Below are 19,649 nucleotides of genomic sequence, written 5' to 3'. Positions count from 1 at the left end.
CTTGCAGACAGACATGGACCCACCTGCAGCGCTGGCAGACTGTGTGCAGGTGTCTGAAGAACTCAGCAGCCCAGACCTCCACACAGCCACAGGGGAACCTACTCTGAATCCTTCTGCGGCTTTTAAGCATCCACTGGAATGCAGCTGACATTGCGCCTCCAGACAGCAAAGCTTCAGCTAGCCCCGAGGGGCACTAAACATCTGCCCTTGGCTGTGGCTCCTTCTGGGGTTCTTTCCTTGCTGGGCTATGTTAATGCATCCAAGGCTCTTGGTGTCCCATTTGGCAAGCAAGCAAGCAAGCACCCTGGCAAGCAGCCAGCTCAGCCAGCTTCAGCGGGAGGGAGTGTAAGTTTAGGCTGCAGAGGAAGTAACTCCACTGTGACCTTGAGCAAAACCTGCTCAGATGAAACCAAACACAAACCCCCCAAAGCAAGCTGCAAGGAGCCTTGGCTGCAGAGTCCCCTGGGCTGGCAGCATCCTCCCAGCCAGGCCCCAGGCTGTGCAGGTGGGTTGCCAGTGCCCAGCTCCAGTACCTACCTTGCCTATTTCACTCTGCAGCTTGTACTGGTTAAGTTGCACACAGTCCTGCAGATTGAAAGAGAACACAGTGAGAGCCCTGCCCAGGGAGCAGCACCCGGCAGAGGCAGTGCTGAAAGCCCAAACCTCAGTTCCAGTGCTGTGTGTTACAACACAGACACTGCAAGGTTGTTTTTATGGCAGCCCAGGACAAAGCAGCCATGGGCTGAATTCTGACCCAGGTTGTGCTGGTGGAACACCAGACAACCCTGGGCCCCAGCTCCCAGCATAGCTCCAGGTTCAGCCCAGGAGCATTCCAACTGCTGCAATGTTTACTAGGCAGGAGCCTGGACTACTGGAGGCCTGGAGCAGGCTGCCCAGAGAGGTTGTGGAGTCTCCTTGCGTGGAGAGCTTCCAAACACCCCTGGGCATTGTGCTCCTGGGCAAGCTGCTGTGGGTGCCCTGCCTAGCAGGCAGTTGGGCTGGGAGATCTTCAGAAGTCCCTTCCAGCCCCCACCATGCTGGGATTCTGTGAGAAGATTCACTTGCCAGGGCAAGGCTGTGCTTGGCACCATGCTGACTTTCACAAACAATGTGGGAACAGGTTGGTGTTGATGCCTCCTGCTCTGCTTTGCCCCCTGCTCAGTTCCATACCCCTTGCTTTGTCCTGGGCAAAACTGCAGAGGTGGGGAAGTGCTCTCCAGAGCAGCTGAGAGAGGCAGAAAAGCAACTACCCCTCTGAGAAAGCCTCTGACCAGCTCAGCACTGCCTCATCCAGCAGCAAGCCTGCATCCAGCAGCTGCTGTCAACCGTCTCCTGCTCCTCAGCACGCCTGGCAGAGCTCTCAGCATGCACCACAGGTTCCTTGGTCTGCACTCAGTGCCCGACCCCAGGCAGCACTAAACCACAGCTCTGCAGCTGCTTCTTTCCAGTGCTGCCCTGGAAGCATGAAGAAGTCCTTTTTGAGTGACATTGCCCACCCAGCTTGGTAAAGTCCCTTGCAAGGCATTTAGTGCAAGTGAGGAGGGACCAGACCCAGTCCCTGTGCCCAAGTTACCCATTCCTCTGACTATCACCCTCCACCATGCCTCTTACCTCTGCCTATAAATGACCTCCCCCAGCCTTCACCAGACAGCTGTCTGCAGCATCTCTCTGGTCTGTTACTGCTGCTGGATGGAGTCTGAGCAATGCCAGGACATCCGCTGGTGGGGGATGGGTTTTTTGGAAGGGATGGATAAAGAGTGGGATGGGAACAGCCAGGGAGGGTCCAAGGGAGAGGTGATGACACGGTCTGCAGCACAGCCTCTGACAGTTTACACTCACCATGGCCACAGCCCTACCTGACAGAACCACAGAACAGTTTTAGCTGGCAAAGTCTTTTAAACTCATCCAGTGTAACCAAACTCCAACTCTGCCCAAGCTGGTGCCAAACTCTGTCTCTCAGCACCACATCTCTGCCTCTCTGAAACCCTTCCAATAATGGGCACTCAACCACCTCCCTGGGCAGCCTGTGCCAGTCTTTGAGAACGCTTTCAGTGAAGAAGCTTCTTCTGATGTCCAACCTAAACCTCCTCTGGTGCAACCTGAGGCCATTTCCTCTCAACCTATCACTTGTTCCAAGGAAGCAGAGCCCAGTCCCCACCCGGCTCCAGCCTCCTCTCAGGGAGCTGCAGAGAACAATGAGCTCTGCTCTCAGCCTCCTCTTCTCCAGCCTCACCACCCCCAGCTCCCTCAGCTGCTTCTTCCCAGCTTTGTTCTCCAGACCCTTCCCCAGCTTTGTTGCCCTCCTCTGGATCTTCTCCATTCCTTCTTGGAGTGAGTGGCTTAAAACTGAAGGCAGTGCCAAGGAGTGGCCTCACTGGTGCTGGGTACAGGGGCACAATCCCTGCTCTGGCCCTGCTGGTCACACCACTGCTGGATGCAGACCAGGCTGCTGGTGCCTTTCTTGGCCACCTGGGCACACCCTGCCTCACATATTTACTTGCATAACAGAAGTTTCTATTCCCAGGAGTTTCTGGTTGAACAACAGTAAAAGAAAACAAAGACCAAAACTCTGGGTTGTGTGTAGCAGGAACAGAGATGTTCCCCTGCCTTGTGCTCAGGGATTGGCACAGGCTGCCCAGGGAGGTGGTGGAGCTCCCATCCCTGGAGGTGTTCCAGAATCATACCATGTGCCCATGGCACATGGGGACATGATTTGGTGGCCATGCTGGCGCTGGGTTGCTGGTTGGACTGGATGGTCTTGGAGGCCTTTTGCAGCCCAAACAATTCCATGATTCTAATGTGTTTCCCCACCCTGTGATCCACTCACCCTGCAGTGCTCCAGGCTGAGCTCAGTGACCACCAAAGGCTGGCTGCAGGAGCAGGAAGGTGAAGGATGCTGCATCTACACTGCAACAGCTGAAGGGGCTGGGCAGGGAGAAAGGGACAGGCTGAGGGCAATGGTTTGGAAATGGAGCAGGGCAGAGTTAGGTTGGACATCAGGAGGAAGTTCTGCACAGTGAGGGTGGGCAGATGCTGGCACAGGCTGCCCAGAGAGGTGGCTGAAGTTCCATCCCTGGAGACATTCAAGATCAGCCTTGCTGTGTCCCTGGGCAGCCTGCAAGGGTGTTGGACAGGGTGACGTTGGAGGGTCCCTTCCAGCCCCATGCAGTCTGTGGCTCTGCATCTCAAAGAAGCATTTCCCACCCTGAGCAGTATCTTCTGCTCCCCAGGGTGCAGATGCTGGGAAAGAGGCTGCAGTGTCCTCAGTGCTCGCAGATGGAGTGTGCCAATCACACTCTCTGCATCATTTCAGAAGGGCCTTCAGCCAGGCCTCACACTCCTGGCACAGGCAAAGCACTGCAGGACAGGAGAGCTGGCACCCAAGTCACGTCTGCTTCCAAGAGTTGGCTCCTTTCCCTCCCCATCTCCCTCAGCAGAGCATATGGCTGCTGTCAGAAGAGCTGCAGCCTCGGCAGTGCAGCTTCTGCAGATCCCCCCTTGCTGGCTGGGGGTGCCACAGCTCAGCACACAGCTGCTGTCACCTGCACACTGCCCGCAGGACGAGGGCAGATCTGCTCCCGCACAGCAGCCATCCCCCCAGCCACGCCGAGGAGGCCAGTGCCAAGCCACGCAGGTGGCAGCCTTCAGTCCACTTGGATCCACACTGGACAAAGTCAGCTGCAGTGCTTTGGGTCCCTTATGACACAAGGCAGGCCCAGGGGGGGATTTAGGCAGCATGTCTGGCACACCACGGTGCCTTGGCAGCCATGTCCAACAACATGCTCTGTGCCACCTAGGGGAGGCAGAGTCAGCCTGCGACTGCCTCTGAGCCCCTGGCCAGCAGAGGGGAGATCACAGCTGGGCACTGCTGTCCTGTCAGCTCGAGAGGAAAAGGAGGTTGAAAACGGTCCTGCAGAGGACCTGTCCCTCAGCAGAACCAGGCTCACAGACACAAATTGAACCAGAGGCCTCTGCTGTGGCACCAGAGCAGGAGGTAGCCCTCCCTGCGGGGCAGGGCCAGCAGGTCCATGCCACCACTGCTCCTCACCCCAGCACACTGCCTCCTCTCTGTTATGGCACTGCTGAGACCATAGAGCTGTGGCACCCACAGACATCCCCCAGCCCTGCCCCACTCCTGACACAGATAGGAATGGGAAACAAGCTCAGTCTGGGGAAAAATGGCAAGGCCTGGAAAACTTGGGTTTGCTCCACAAAGTGCAGGCAGAAATCACAGGAAAAGGCCTGGGGATAACTCAGGAGTGAGACCCAAAGCAGCTGGCAGCACTGCTCAGACTGTGGTCCCTTCTGCAGCACTCCTGACAGCACACTGAAACCCTTCCCCAGCAAGAGGAGCTTTACAAACCCTTTAGGCTTTAAAACACACCAACTTCAGACCATATGCAGCACAGCTGGCAGCCAGAGAGCCCTGCTGCAGCTGTCTGCATGGGCTGAAAATATGGCACAGAACGGGAAGAGCTTCTCTCTTGTGCTGCCGTGGGGAGGACAAGGAGCAATCGGCATGAGGAACTGCAGCCAGCAGCCGCTTCCACCAGGACACTTGAGCACTACCAGTGTGGGACAGCCTGGGGTGGCTCTGAGCGCAGGAGAGCAGCCGCAAAATGGGCAGCAGGAACAGCTGCAAGCGCCAGAGACTCCTCTGAATCCAGAACCCAGCAGGGTGAGGCAGGAAGAGACCTCTGGGGATCATCCAGTCCCAACCCCCTGCTCAAGCAGGGCACCCACAGCACAATGCCCAGGAAATCCCCACAGAAAGAGACTCCACAGCCTCTCTGGGCAGCCTGCTCCAGGCCTCCAGCACCCTCACAACAAACAACTTGCTCCTCCTCTGCACAGCCAACCTCCTGGGCTCCACTTTGTAACCCTTGCTGCCCCTTGTGCTGTCCCTGGGCACCACTCACAAGAGTCTGGCCCCAGCCTCTTGCCCCCCACAGCTCCTTTAGCTCTTGCTGAGCATTGCTCAGATGCCCTCTGAGGCTGCTCTCCTGCAGGCTCTCAGCCCCAGGGCTCTCAGCCTTTGCTCCTCCCAGAGCTGCTCCAGGCCGCTCAGCAGCTTTGCAGCCTGCCCTGGGCTCTCTCCAGCACTTCCCTGGCTCTCTGCAGCTGGGAGCCCAGAACTGCACCTCCGACTCCAGATGTGGCCTGAGTAAGGCAGTGTAGAGAGGGAGGGGAACCTCTTGAACTGCAGCAGAGCAGAGTTTCCACTACTGTTGCACTTTGATGACACAGGAAAGCCCTGGCAGGAGCAGGAACCAACATGTAAACTTTACAAAATGGAACCATGGCTTCAGTGGTGGCAGGACAACAGCAGACAGATCATCTCCAGCAGCTGAAACCCACCAAATACCATCAGCAGAGCTCCTATGACTGCTCAACTCCCCAGGGGTGCGTCCAGCAGGGACACGAGAGCAAAACCCCTTGGTCACAGCCCTTGCTCTGCATGCTTGCTTCTCCACAGCAAGGCTCCTGGGCTCTTCACAGGCCTTTGCCAGGCAGCTCGGGGAGCCAAGCTCAGCAGCAGGGCTGCTGTCTGGGGGCTGGCTGCAAAAATGTTCAGCCATCCTAAGCTAACATAGTCCTTGGTCTCAGGGCTTTTTTCCCCTTAGAAAATGCAAAGCTTTCAGGCTTGGGGCTGCAGGAGCCTGCCCTCAGCAGGGAGGAGCCTGCCCTCACCCAGCGGTGGGGAGATGCCTACCTCAGCATCTGAGATGGACACCCGGTGGGACTCTATCGTCGGTCTCCTCACGATGCGTGGGGAGGGTCCCGTGGCATAGGGACCATCTCCTGGGCTGCTGCTAGAAGCCAGACAACCTCCTGATGATCTCTCCTGAAGAGACAACTTCCTGCTGGACAGCACAGGTCTAGTGAGAGGCCTCTTGGCAGCCTGTCTCCAGCGAGCATCCTCCGGTGGCTGACAGGGCAGCAGCTCACTGCCGACCGCATTGCTCCGGATCTCCTTGGTGCCCTCAGCAAAGACTGCATCGCTGTCTTCACTGCTGCCAGCAGCCACAACCATGGCTGCCACCTGTTCTGCCAGCTCAGTCTGGGGGTCTTTGCAGCCCACCTCTATGGCTCCAGCTTTGGCATCTGCTGGAGAGTCCCCCATGGCCACATCCAGCTGCTGTGGTCTCAGATGGGACAGCAGAGAGCTGTGGTGCAAGTGCTCATGGACAGGGCAGGAGGGAGCTGCTCCACGAAATACCTATAAGAGACACAAATGGAGCTGAAGATCAAGGATCACTCAGCACAAGCACAGCCAAGAGACCCAGCCCTGCCTTCCCCCAGCACAAGAGAGGGAAGGAGAGGCACGGGCAGGCTGCGCACAGGCCACAAACACTCAAACAGAAAGCGGAGCTGGGTGTGACAGTGACAGAGATGAGACTTGATCTGATGAGCAACAAGTGACAGCCAAAGAGAACTTCCCATTCCAGCAGCCCAGCAGAGCTTACAGGAGAGGAAGAGGCACATCCAAGGCTGGAGAGTCCAACTCCCACCTCTGGAACTCCTGTTCATAGGGTACAAGAGCTTCTGGTGTGCATACAAACTCAACGTGCACAGCACAGACCCTGCACACCTCCCCTGTGCTCAGCACTGCTGAGGACACCCTTGGAATCCTGGGGTCAGTTCTGGGCCCTCACTCCAAGAAGGACACTGAGGGGCTGGAGCATGTCCAGAGAAGGGCAATAAAGCTGGGGAAGAGTTTGGAGAACAGGGCTGGGGAGGAGCAGCTGAGGGAGCTGGGGGTGGTGAGGCTGGAGAAGAGCAGGCTGAGGGCAGAGCTCATTGCTCTCTGCAGCTCCCTGAGAGGAGGCTGCAGCCAGGTGGGGGCTGGGCTCTTGTCCCAGGGAACAAGCAACAGGACAAGAAGAAATGGCCTCAGGTTGCCCCAGGGCAGGTTTAGATTGGACATGAGGAACAATTTCTTCCCCAAAAGAGTCGTCAAGGCCTGGCCCAGTGTGTCCACGGCAGTGGTGAAGTCTTTGGAGGGGTTTCAAAGCCATGGAGAAGTGTGCTGAGTGCCATGGCTTGGTGGTGCCCTGGCAGTGATGGATCTTTTGGGTCTTTTCCAACCCAAGTGATTCTGTGTTTCTCTGGTATAGGGCTCCACAGCAGCCTCTCTGTTGCCTTGCAGGGCCTCAGAGAGTGAAACTGCATGGCCTGGACACCAAGCTGTGGCTGCTGACTGCCATGCTCTGGGGGGTTTTCAGTGTAGATGGCAGCACAGGCAGAACGCAAAAGGGAACCTGAGTCCAGGGTCACCCTCAGCTCCCTGCAGCTGCAGCCTGTGAGCAAACACAGCTCAGCATGGCTGCCCAGCACCCTCACAGCCAGCATGGGCCTAAAGGGACTGTCCAGCAGGCAGGAAGCAGCTTCCCCTTTGGAGAAGACCTGAGACCACACAGAGCTAAAACTCAGCAATACAATCCTGCTCTCCTGGATGAATCTGAACCAGACCTCAGCCTCCCCAGCACCGTCCAGAGCAGGGAGTCACCTATGGCACATGGCTCTCACCCTGCAGCCACCTGAGGCTCATCCCTCTACCTGGCTTCTGGGGACAGCAGAAGAGAGCTGAGTTGTCAGTCACAGCCCCCTGGACAGCCTCCAAGGCAGCTGAGCGCAGGCTGCACTTCGCAGCACTGCAGCCGCTGGGTGCCGCGGGTCGGCCGCGCTGTGCCGGCAGGCAGCGTCCTGGCACTGGCTGCAGCCAGGTCACACGAGGAGGGGCAGGGTTGGAGAGCAGGAAAGTTTTCTTTGCTGCAAGAGCGGTCAGGGATTGGCACAGGCTGCCCAGGGAGGTGGTGGAGTCCCCACCCCTGGTAGTGTTCCAGAACCATGTGGCCATGTCACCTGGGGACGTGGTTTGGTGCCCACGGGGTGCTGGGCTGGTGTTGGACTGGAGGTTCTCAGAGGCCTTTTCCAGCTGATCCAGTCCTATCATCTGATGATTCTTTAAGCAGCTGTTTCGAATTCAAATCCCTTCTACTCTGTCTTCAGGTCAGAGGTGGTGGAGTCCCCATCCCTGGAGGTGTTCCAGAGCCCTGGGGCCACGGCACCTGGGGACATGGTTTGGTGCCATGGTAGGGTTGGGTTGAAGGTTGGACAGGAGGATCTCAGAGGCCTTTTCCAGCCCAAACACTTCCATGATTCTAGCACTGCTTTAAAACTAAAGAAATGTCACTTCTAGTTCACTGCTTGGGCCATCTACATTTGGCCAACTAGAAACATTCCTGTGAGAAAGGCTGGGGAGGTCAGAGGGTCCCTGGGCCTCACCAAACCCAGCTTCATTTCCTAACTGAGTCACCAGCTACCCAGGTTAAGAGCAGTGATGCTGCCTTCAGCAGTCCTGAGGCTCCAAGGGCTTTGACTAATATAACTTAGAGTAAATAAAATCTCTCCTGAGTACTTCCATGGAAAGCATTCAGGGAGCAACTTTCCTGCTGCTCAGGGTTGAGGACTTCTTCAAGGACACTGAGGGACTGGAGCAGGTCCAGAGAAGAGCAACAAAGCTGGGGAAGGGTCTGGAGAGCAGGGCTGGGGAGGAGCAGCTGAGGGAGTGGTGAGGCTGGAGGAGGCTGAGGGCAAAGCTCATTGCTCTCTGCAGCTCCCTGAGAGGAGGCTGCAGCCAGGTGGGAGTTGGGCTCTGCTCACTAGTGAAAAGTGAGGGGACAAGAGGAAATGGCCTCAGGTTGCCCCAGGGCAAGTTCAGGTTGGACATGAGGAACAATTTCCTCCCCAAAAGGGTTGTCAAGGCCCGGCCCAAGCTGCCCAGGGCAGTGGTGGAGTCCCCATTCCTGGAGGGGTTTCAAAGCCTTGGAGATGTGGTGCTGAGGGCCATGGTTCAGTGCTGTCCTGGCAGTGCTGGGCTCATGGCTGGAATGGATGAGCTTAAAAGGTCTCTTTCAACCAAACTGGTTCTGTGATTCAAGTGCCTGTGGATGGTGTCCTGTACAGTGGACTGGGGAAGGGCAGGGCCATCACCCTGACAGCCTCTCTGGAGGCCACATCCCTTGGGTGCCTCCTGAGCATAGCAGCCTTACAGGCATGCTCACAGGTGAGGTCCCAGCAGTCACAGAAGGCTTCAGCTCCCCTCTTGGTGAAGCAGCTGTGTGCCAGGACATGATGCCTGCAGGTGGGTTGTCATCTCCATCATCAGGTCAGAACCCCCTCCCCAGGAGCTCAGTCCGGCCTTGGGGCAGAGCTGGCTGCAGACCCAGCCCTGTGCTGTACCATCCTGTGCTTCTGTTGAGCTTCCTTCAAAGGATTCCCCACAGTAGCACTGCCAGGGCAAAGGATCAGCCCTGAGTGCTGTCAGCCAGGGACTGAAACTCCCTTAAGGAGAGAAGCAGCAAGGGCTGAGCTGCCAAGAGCAAGTAGCTCTTCAGAATGACAGCTCTGATAGGGGAGGTCAGCAAGGCCCTTCCAGAGCCCAGGCTCTGTCCCCACACCAAGCAATACAGCCTGGGACTCTCTCCAACCCGGAGTCTCCCCTGCACTCCTGTTCCAGAGTACCAGGCAGAATCCAGAACCCAGCAGCATGAGACTGGAAAGGATCTCTGGGGATCATCCAGTCCAACCCTGGACCCACAGCAGCTTGCCCAGCAGCACAGCGCCCAGGGGGGTTGGAAGCTCTCCACACAAGGACACTCCACAGCCTCTCTGGGCAGCCTGCTCCAGGCCTCCAGCACCCTCACAACAAACAACTTGCTCCTCCTCTGCACAGCCAACCTCCTGGGCTCCACTTTGTGCCCATTGCCCCTTCTCCTGTCCCTGGGCACCACTCACAAGAGTCTGACCCCAGCCTCTTGCCCCCTACAGCTCCTTCAGCTCTTGCTGAGCATTGCTCAGATGCCCTCTGGGGCTGCTCTCCTGCAGGCTCTCAGCCCCAGGGCTCTCAGCCTTTGCTCCTCACAGAGCTGCTCCAGGCCCCTCAGCAGCTTTGCAGCCTCCCCTGGGCTCTTTGCAGCAGTTCCCTGGCTCTCTGCAGCTGGGAGCCCAGAACTTGCCCAGCACTCCAGATGTGGCCTGACTAGGGCAGAGCAGAGGAGGAGCATAACCTCTCCTGACCTGCTGGCCACACTCTTCCTCATGCACCCCAAGACCTCCCCAAGCACTCAGCTTGTTCCAGTCCCCTGGCATGTGGGAGACATTTCTGCACTCCCACCCTGATGCCATCAAGTTTTCATCCATGGAGGGGAGGCATTTGTCCCAAACCCACCCAGCTCACTCTGACACATTCAGTCTGGAGAAGCTGCAGAAGAACTCGTGTCCCCCAGCCATGCACTGCAGCAACATCTGAGCTGCCCCCAAGACATGGTGGTTTGCAGCAGGTAGCTTTCTAGATTTAAGGAGCAGTCACTTCAGAGTCCCCTTGCTGGGGTGGGAGAGCAGCCAGAAGGTTCTATTTCAACTCAGGGCATGGTGGCCTTCGTTTCAGCTCTGCTCACCTCCAGCACCCCAAGCAGGGCACCTAAAGATGAGGTTGTCTCCTGCTTGGCTGCACTCCCACTGCTTGGCTGCGCTCCCACTGTGTGCAATCAGACCCTGGGGAAGCACAGCAGCTTCTGAGCATCCCTGGAGACCACCTGCACTGCCCCAGCAGCAGCGAATGTTAAGGAGCTGCAGCTCTGCAGCCACAAAGCAAGCAAATCCTCACAGCCCCTGCAGGAACAACAGAGAGAGATGGGCAGCAGAGCAGCCATGTGGGCTGAGCTCCTGCTGGCAAGAGGGGAGCACAGCTTCACAGACTGCACTGGGTGGAAAGTCACCCTCCAGGGTCATCCTGTCCAAGACCCCTGCAGGCAGCAAGGGCACCTCCAACTGGATCAGGCTACCCAGGGCCACACCCAGTCTGACCTTGAATGTCTCCAGGGATGAGGCCTCCACCACCTCCCTGGGCAGCCTGTGCCACTGCCTCCCCACCCTCACTGGGCAGAACTTCCTCCTGGTGTCCAACCTAACTCTGCCCTGTTCTAGTTCCAAACCATTGCCCTTGGTCTGTCACTGCAGGCCCTTGGGAACAGTCCCTGCCCAGCCTGCCTGTGGGTCCCCTTCAGATACTGCAATGCAGCTCTAAGGTCTCCCTGCAGCCTTCTCTTCTCTAGGCTGAGCATCCCCAACTCTCCGAGCCTGTGCCCATAGCAGAGGTGCTGCAGCCTCTGCTCATCTTTGTGGCCCTCACTGCTAGCTCTGATTCCCAGCCAGAGCCCAGCCTTGCAGAGCCCAAAGCAGAAGTGAGCAGATGCTCTGTACTTCGGCACCCACCCCACACACCTGCTTGTTTCAGAGCACAACCCTGTCCCGCTGAGAATCACTGGAGCCTGCCAGAACCCTCCCCGCCTCTCCAGCGCTCCTGGCGTTGAGCCTGGCTCTTGTGCCCCACCTGAAAATGCGATGACAGAAGTGAGGAGTTCTGCTGACTGCTGTGGAGCTCCAGCACAGCCTCAGCAGCAGCCACCGGCTGCCAAAGCACAGCTCAAGCAGTGCCTGAGGGATGGGACAAGCAGCACTCAGGACACATCACTCCATGCTTGTCTTCCCCGTGACAGACCCAGCCACAGACAGCACCTGGGCTTTGGCTCCTCTGCAGGCCTGTGAGGTGTGGGTGAGGACTGAGGCAGGGGCTGAGCTCTGCTGCCAGCTCCTGATTCTGTCATACTGCACAAAATCAATGCGGGTGGAAAACGCCTGAGGTCCTGCAGTGCAACACCAACCCAGCAGCACTGTGGCCACCAAACCATGTCCTCAGGCGCCACGGCAACACAGTTCCGAAACACCTCCAGGGTTGGGGGCGCTTCAGCACCTCCCTGGGCAGCCTGCACCAATCCTTGACAACTCTTTGTTCCAGCGTACCCCAAACTGCTTTCTTCTCCCCACCCCACCTGCAGGTTTGAGTGGGAGAAGAAGGCAGGGAAACTGCTTTGCCCCTGCCCCGTGGGCTCGAGGGGGCAGAGCGGCAGTGCCCTCCGCACAGGTGCTCCCTGCGCGGCAGTCGGGCTGGGGCCCGGCTGGGTTCCACACCCAGGACTAATGGTCAGTGGACACTTTGGCTAGGACAGCTTAAACAGAGCAAGGGAGGACAGGAAGCGGTTTCCACCTTGGGAGCTCCTGTCCTGAAAGACTCCTGCCTCGAAAGCGCTGCTGCCCTGCCAGAGTGCCCGACAGCACCGGCTCCGGCCGTGCCCGGACCGTGCCTGCCTCTGGACAGCTCCTCCCTTTCTGCTCGGCTCTGGGCTTTACCTTGGGCGGTTCTGCCCCACTTCTGCACCCTTCTGTGCAAGCCTGCAGGCTCAGCAGGCCTTGGGGCCCTTTGAGAGAGCTGCTGGCGGCACCTGGAGCCGGCTGCTCCGGGACCACATCGCAGCCGACTCCCTGGCTGCTGTTCTGAGCTGGGGAGACTCTGATAGTTTGGCTCTGCCCTGCCACTGCTGGGGCAGCATTGTTCCACGACCATCCCACTCATGGAAGAAGTGCTTGAGACATTTCTGAGCTTGGTGGCTCTGCCACTGGCCTCAGGCTTCTACTGCGTGGATCTACACTGCCTGCTACTGCCTGCGGCCTCAGGAGGCTGCTCCTGCAGAGGAGTCTGGCCAGGGATCGCTGCCGAACGCTGCCTCAGGCGTAAAGCCTGCTGCTGCCTTAGCCTTCTGCTCAGCCTGGCTGAGAGTGGGGCAAAGCTGTGTCTGGAGCTCAGCCTTTCCAGCTCCTGACTTCCTAAATCTCTACATTTGTCCATACTTTTGTGGATAGTTTGGGGGCAGCATTCCAGGAAAACAAAATCATTCTGTTTTTACAATGCCTGACTCAGCCGTGTTAATTCTCTGCCTCCACAACACTCCTGCAGCAAACAAAAATTTCCTCCCATCCAACCTAACCCTCCCCTGGCAAAGTCAGGCCAATGCCTCTCCTTCTATCACCTGAGACTAGGGACCAGAGACCAACCCCCACCTGGCACAGCCTCCTCTCAGGGAGCTGCAGACAGCAATGAGCTCTGCCCTCAGCCTCCTCTTCTCCAGGTTGAACACCCCCAGCTCCCTCAGCTGCTCCTCCCCAGCCCTGTTCTCCAGACCCTTGCCTATCTTTGTTGCCCTTCTCTGGACCTGCTCCAGTCCCTCAATGTCCTTCTTGGAGTGGGGGGACCAGAACTGACCCCAGCACGTGATGTGTGGCCTCAGCAGACTGATTCCAGGCCCATGCCAGTAGTTGATACCATCATGAAAAAATCAGGTTGCAGCCCTGCTCCCACGGAGGCCTTGCAATCAATTTTAAGAGCAATTATAGCACCTTTTTAACCTGCTTTGCACCCAGCCAGGATGCTGCACTAACATCTGCAGCTTAGCAGCCCAGGGCTCCCTGCAGGAGGGTTGGCCCAGATGACCTCTGAAGGTCCCTTGCAGGCAGAGCAGGCTGTGGCTCTGTGATGTGCAGCAGCCTGTGCAGAGCACTGAGCTCAGCAACTCCCACAGAAGGTTTCCCAGCTCTATTCTGTTCCACCCCTCTGTGTGCTAAGGACATGATTAGAGCCATCTGCATCATCAGATGCAATTACACTAATTGCACACATAAGCAATAATCAGCCCAAAATCTCTCTGAAGAAAAAGTTTCTACTTAAGGAAATTCCTGTAAGTGGAAAACATTGAGGGGTACCAAATCCACCCAAGGCAGAGAGACACCAACGGAGAACCCTCCAGACAAGGCTGCTGGGCCAGGAGCCTGGCAGACATGGAGCCCAGCATCATCCCACCGGGTGCAGCTCTAGGCATGTTTTAACTATGCCTTTGGTGGGGACACCACAACACTGGGTCCAGTCTTGTTCAACATCTTCATCACTGACCTGGATGAAGAGATGCAGTGGAGTCTCAGGCAGTCTGCTGCTGGCCCCAAAATGACACTCCTCAGGCTGTGATGCCATTCAGTCAGACCTGGGCAGGCTTCAGAGCTGGGCAGAGGGAACCTCATGAAGGTCACCAAGGGTGGTGCCCTGGCAGTGCTGGGTTTCTCCCAAACCACATGATTCAATGATGCTATGAAATAGCCCAAATGCAACTTGCAGCAATGCTGAGGGGGAGCAGAACCCCACAGCCCAGTGGAAGAGCTGAAGCCCACAGCAATGCCATGGTTGCTGTGACTTGCTGAGGGGCAGTGTGATCCTCAGGAGAGGGGAGCACAGCTCTGGGCAGAAGCATTTGGACACCCTGTGGGAGGGTGCTTCTAAAACACAGCTGAGAAGGTCAGAGTGCAGCAGGTGGAAAGGTTTAGAGTGTGAAATGTTAACAAGCAAGGCAGCAGCCAGAGGTACCAGAACGGGTCGGGTTGGAAGGGACCTTAAAGCTCATCCAGCTCCAACTCCCTGTCATGGGCAGAGACACCTCCCATCAGCACAGGGCACTCAAGCCCTCATCCAGCCTGGCCTTAGGCATTTCTGGGGATGAGCTGAAAGTTGGGGAGGGACTTTTTATAAGGGCCTGTGCTGATAGGATGAGGTGGTTTGAAATGAGAGCAGAGCAGATGGAGACTGGAAGTGAGGAACAAGTTCTGCACCGTGAGGGTGTTGGAACACTGCAACAGGTTGCCGTGGGAGGGAGCTGAGTCCCCATCTCTGGAGATACTCAAGGTGAGGCTGGACAAGGCTGTGAGCAACCTGCTCCAGTGGAGGATGTCCCCACTGAGTGCAGGGGGTTGGACTGGATGAGCTTTGGGGGTCACTTTCAACCTCAACCATTCTACGAGGCTCCACAGCCTCTCTGGGCAACCTGTGCCAGTCTCTGCCCACCCTCACTGGAAAGAATTTCCTCCTCATCTCCAGCCTCACTCCCCCTTCTCCCAGCTCAGAGCCATTGTCCCTCCTCCTGTCACTCCCACGCCTTGTCAGAAGTCCTTCCCCAGCTCTCCTGGAGCCCCTGCAGGCACTGGAAGGCTGCTCTGAGGTCTGCCTGGAACCTTCTCCAGGCTGAACAGCCCCAACTCTCCCAGCCTGTTCCCATAGCAGAGGTTCTGCAGCCCTTTGAGCATTTTGTGGCCTCCTCTGGACTTTCTCCAGCAGCTCCACATCCTTCTTGTGCTGAGGATACCAGAGCTGGCCCCAGTACTGCAGGTGAAGTCTGAGCAGAGCAGAGGGGCAGGATCGCAGGATGCTTTCCCTGTGATGCTGCTCTTCTTGCTCTGGATGCAGACAGAACACAGTTGGCTGTTTGGGCTGCCACTGACCAGTGCTGAGAAAAAAGGGGTTCCATTTCTGTCAGCCAGCAGGATCAGTCTAAGCTGAGCCATCTGCTCTGACACCTCCAGATTGCCTCAGAGGATGATGCAGAGGAGCAAACCAAAAATGAAGATACCAAGAGAACAGCTTCTCAGCCTGCAGGGGTGAGGTCTAACCCTCCCCAATGCCCAAATCCCCTCCTGTCTCATGACATCAGGACTTAGCACTCACATCAAACCAGTTTCCAAGCACTGCCATTGCTGCAGTGCCTTTGGGTGGCTGTGCTGGAGAGCAGGACACGTCTGATCTAAGGGGCCAGGAGAGCTCCTCATGTGGCATGGAGTGAAAGAAAAGGTGGTATAAAAGAAGGGGAACCCAAACCCAGCAGTGACACCTGCACCAGATGTCCCTGCTCACTGCAGGACCTTTAAAGGTCCCTTTCCACCCAAACCACTCTCTGGTGCTGTGAGCAAGACCCAGCAGAGCAATCCCTGCTCAGACACCTCTGCCAGGCTCAGCTCTCACAGCACAGAGCAGCACTGAGGTCACTCAGTGCAGACCAGACAGGACAGCAGCAGGCACACTGCTCTTAGAGGTTTATCTTCCTCTGAGATAAAGAAAAAGCCTCTGAGCTGTCTGGAAGTATTTCAGAGGCTGTGCTGAGCTGCTCGGATATGTGAGCCAGCTGCAGCGGAGAAAATCTGCCCAGCACTTCCACCCCCTTCACATCCAGCCCCTGCGGGACAGAGGCTGCAGGCACAGAGCACTGCAGGCTTCCTTCTTCCCATCTCTCAAAGAGAGAACTTCAGGGAAATGATCCCAGCACCAACCCCTAATTGTCCATGGGCTGAAGGGCTTCATCAGCTCTGCCAAACTGCACACCCCGAGGCAAAAGGCAGAGCAGAGAAGAGCTGCACAGGGCCAGGCGAGAGGCAGCCAATGCGAGATGAAAAGAGAACTTCAAAGGGAGAGCTCAGAGCATTTGCTGGAAAACTCCCGTGGATAACTCCCATCTTCTGATAATGCTCACATCCTCAGGAACCCCACGGCCCCAGTTAACCTGCACAATATCAAAGGAGGCAACAGACACACTCTGTGCAGAGGAAACAGACTCAGGGGGATCAGCAGCAGATCCCACAGGAGCCAGGGCCAAGCAGCCCACCCCTACGCTTGGTCCTGCAGACACAGCCCACTGCAGCTCAGAGCTCTGCAGTCTAGCAGCCTGCCCTGCTCCTTTCAAGCCTTCAGCTTTAGCTCCCTAAGCCAAGATGCACTTTCCAAGGTCAATGACTGGAGATTATCTGGGGAGTCACTGGGCAAAGACCAGTGGGGAGAAGGAGGCTCTGCCCTTGGGTCACTGCAGTGCTGCTCCAGGCTGATAAGGATCAGCATCGCTCAGAGCAGGCAAAGGCTTCACAGCACAGCAGGGCCAACACAAGCTTCCAGACACAGCTCCATTGGAAAGACACAGGGGAAAATGCCACCCTGGGGCAGCTGAGTTGCCCCGCAGTGATCCTGGGACCCTAGAATCAGAATCAAGCAGGTTGGAAGAGAGCTCCAAGCTCAGCCAGCCCAACCTGGCACCCAGCTCTGCCCAACCAACCAGACCATGGCACTAAGTGCCCCAGCCAGGCTTGGCTGCAACACCTCCAGCCACAGCCACTCCACCACCTCCCTGGGCAGCCCATTCCAATGCCAATCACTCTCTCTGCCAACAACTTCCTCCTCACATCCAGCCTAGACCTCCCCTGGCACAGCTTCAGGCTGTGTCCCCTTGTTCTGTCCCTGGCTGCCTGGCACCAGAGCCCAACCCCACCTGGCTACAGCCTCCCTGCAGGCAGCTGCAGGCAGCAATGAGCTCTGCCCTGAGCCTCCTCTGCTGCAGGCTGCACACCCCCAGCTCCCTCAGCCTCTCCTCACAGGGCTGTGCTCCAGGCCCCTCCCCAGCCTTGCTGCCCTTCTCTGGACACCTTCCAGCACCTCAACACCTTTCTTAAACTGAGAGGCCCAGAACTGGACACAGTACTCAAGGTGTGGCCTAAGCAGTGCTGAGTACAGGGGCAGAAGAACCTCCCTTGTCCTGCTGCCCACACTGCTCCTGAGCCAGCCCAGGATGCCACTGGCTCTCTTGGCTACCTGGGCACACTGCTGGCTCAGCTTCAGCTACTTTCTACCAGTATTCCCAGATCCTTTCTTCCTGGCTGCTCTCCAGCTACTCTGCCCCTTAGGGAGGCCTCATCTGGAGTGCTGGGTGCAGTTCTGGGCTCTGCAGTTGCAGAGAGCCAGGGAACTGCTGGAGAGAGTCCAGGGCAGCTGCAAAGCTGCTGAGGGGCCTGGAGCAGCTCTGTAAGGAGCAAAGGCTGAGAGCCCTGGGGCCGAGAGCCTGCAAAAGAGCAGCCCCAGAGGGCATCTGAGCAATGCTCAGCAAGAGCTAAAGGAGCTGTGAGGGGCAAGAGGCTGGGGCCAGACTCTTGTCAGTGGTGCCCAGGGACAGGAGAAGGGGCAGCAAGGGGCACAAAGTGGAGCCCAGGAGGTTGGATGTGAAGAGGAGGAGCAAGTTGTTTGTTGTGAGAGTGCTAGAGGCCTGGAGCAGGCTGCCCAGAGAGGTTGTGGAGAGCTTCCAAACCCCCCTGTGCATTGTGCTGTGGGCAAGCTGCTGTGGGCAAGCTGCTGTGGGTGCTCTGCTTGAGTATGGGGTTGGACTGGGTGATCCCCAGAGGTGCCTTCCAACCTCACCATGCTGGGTTCTATGATCACAAAGCAAAGCTCAAAGCAATTCAGATCTCACAGTGGAGTAGAATTTAGGCTATGTTCCCGGGATGCACATTCCCTGCCAGGTACATTCTTCCCTCTTCTGTCTGAAGAGAATCCCATGACATTCTTTACCCAGACCTTGCTTTGCTCTTCTCTCCCACAAGCATTCTTTTTTGGTTAGATGCCTTAAAAAAACAAACCAAAATGACAAAACCCAAACCACTAAAAGTGGAGGTGCAAACATTCAGCTCAGCACCACCCCTGCCAGTCTGGAAGCACCCAATGAGAGCAGCACTGCTTCCCCAAGTGACTAAGCCTGACTCACCTGATGAGCAAGCACACTGGCTCTGCAAGCCTCACTCAAGCTCACCAGCTCCAGACCATTTCAGTACCCAGAGAGTTTGTCCATGAGGTCACTGAAGCAGCCCCAAGGTCAGCAATGGATTCCCATTTCCAGCACCAGTGCAGCTGCTGCCAGACAGCACTGCTGGGCAGCCCTGTGCTGGGACAGCAGGAGATGGCAGCTGACACTCACCTCAACAGTGGCTGAAGATGAGCCAGGCTGTGCCCAGGTGGCCAGTGAGGCCACCAGCCGCATGGCACGGATCACCAGCAGAAGCAAGGCAGGGACTGTCCCCCTGGACTCAGCATTGCTGAGGCCACTCTGAATAGTGGCTTTGGTTTGGGCCCCTCACTCCAAGATGGGCATTGAGGGGCTGGAGCAGGCCCAGAGAAGGGCAACAAAGCTGGGGAAGGGTCTGGAGAGCAGGGCTGGGGAGGAGCAGCTGAGGGAGCTGGGGGTGTGCAGCCTGGAGAAGAGGAGGCTGAGGGCAGAGCTCATTGCTGTCTGCAGCTCCCTGAGAGGAGGCTGTGCCAGGTGGGGGTTGGTCTCTGGTCCCTAGTCTCAGGTGATAGAAGGAGAGGCAATGGCTTGACATTGTGCCAGGGGAGGGTTAGGTTGGAGAGGAGGAAAAAATTCTTTATTGCAAGAGTGGTCAGGGATTGGCACAGGCTGCCCAGAGAGGTGTTGGAGTCCAAACCCTGGATGTGTTCCAGAACTGCGTGGCCATGGCACCTGGGGACATGGTTTGGTGGCCATGGTGGGGCTGGGTTGAAGGTTGGACTGGAAGCTCTCAGAGGCCTTTCCAACCCAGACAGCTCTGTAGTTCTATGGGTTAAGCATGCTCAAGCTGCAGGCAGCAGCTTGTCATGCAGCTCAGCACCTCTGCAAATGTAAACAGGAGCCCCTGGCAAAGGGCACAGCAGAGGCTGTAGGGGCTTGCACGGGCAGGTGCCAGGACTGTAGCCAAACTCCTGCTACCTCCTGCTGCTACTCATGCAAAAGCTCTTGTACGAAGCTGCTGAAGCACCAAGTGAAACCACTTCTGGTAGCTCAATAGCTCCATTCTGGAGGAACACGAGCACCTCATATGCTAACATCCCCTGGGATACAGCCACAGGCAGGGAAACAGAGACTGAGGAGCAGATGGAACTCTCATAAACCTTTCTGACTCCAGAAGATAGCCTGCTGCCTTGGACATTTCAGACTGGTTTTGGTGGGAAGGGACCGTACAGGTCACCCAGGGACCCCCTGCAGCTGAAGCAGGTTGTTCACAGCCCCAAACAACCCGACCTGCAATGCGGCCAGCCGTGGGGCAGCTCCCACCTCTCTGGGCGACCT

General features: G+C 57.1%; 1 protein-coding gene across 3 annotated transcripts in view; it reads right to left on the bottom strand.

The window, feature by feature from the left end:
* The window catches only part of CAMKK1 (calcium/calmodulin dependent protein kinase kinase 1), a 101,199-nt gene that overhangs the window by 47,683 nt on the left and 33,867 nt on the right, over positions 1 to 19,649 (bottom strand). The window contains exons 1-3 of one of the 3 annotated variants that reach the window (XM_064166726.1): positions 13,850 to 14,128; positions 5,714 to 6,220; positions 538 to 585 (exon numbers count right to left, since the gene is read on the bottom strand). In XM_064166726.1, the coding sequence (XP_064022796.1) occupies positions 538 to 585; positions 5,714 to 6,220; positions 13,850 to 13,927 (633 nt within the window). In that variant the 5' untranslated portion in view covers positions 13,928 to 14,128. Of the gene's footprint in view, positions 1 to 537; positions 586 to 5,713; positions 6,221 to 13,849; positions 14,129 to 19,649 lie in introns of those variants that run through there. The other 2 variants (XM_064166727.1, XM_064166728.1) reach the window with 2 other exon arrangements.

This window comes from Pogoniulus pusillus, chromosome 27 (genome assembly GCF_015220805.1).
Source record: "Pogoniulus pusillus isolate bPogPus1 chromosome 27, bPogPus1.pri, whole genome shotgun sequence".
NCBI classification, from domain to species: Eukaryota; Metazoa; Chordata; class Aves; order Piciformes; family Lybiidae; genus Pogoniulus; species Pogoniulus pusillus.
The sequence above is the reverse complement of the archived record's forward strand: the minus strand, read 5'-3'. Positions and strand labels throughout refer to the sequence as shown.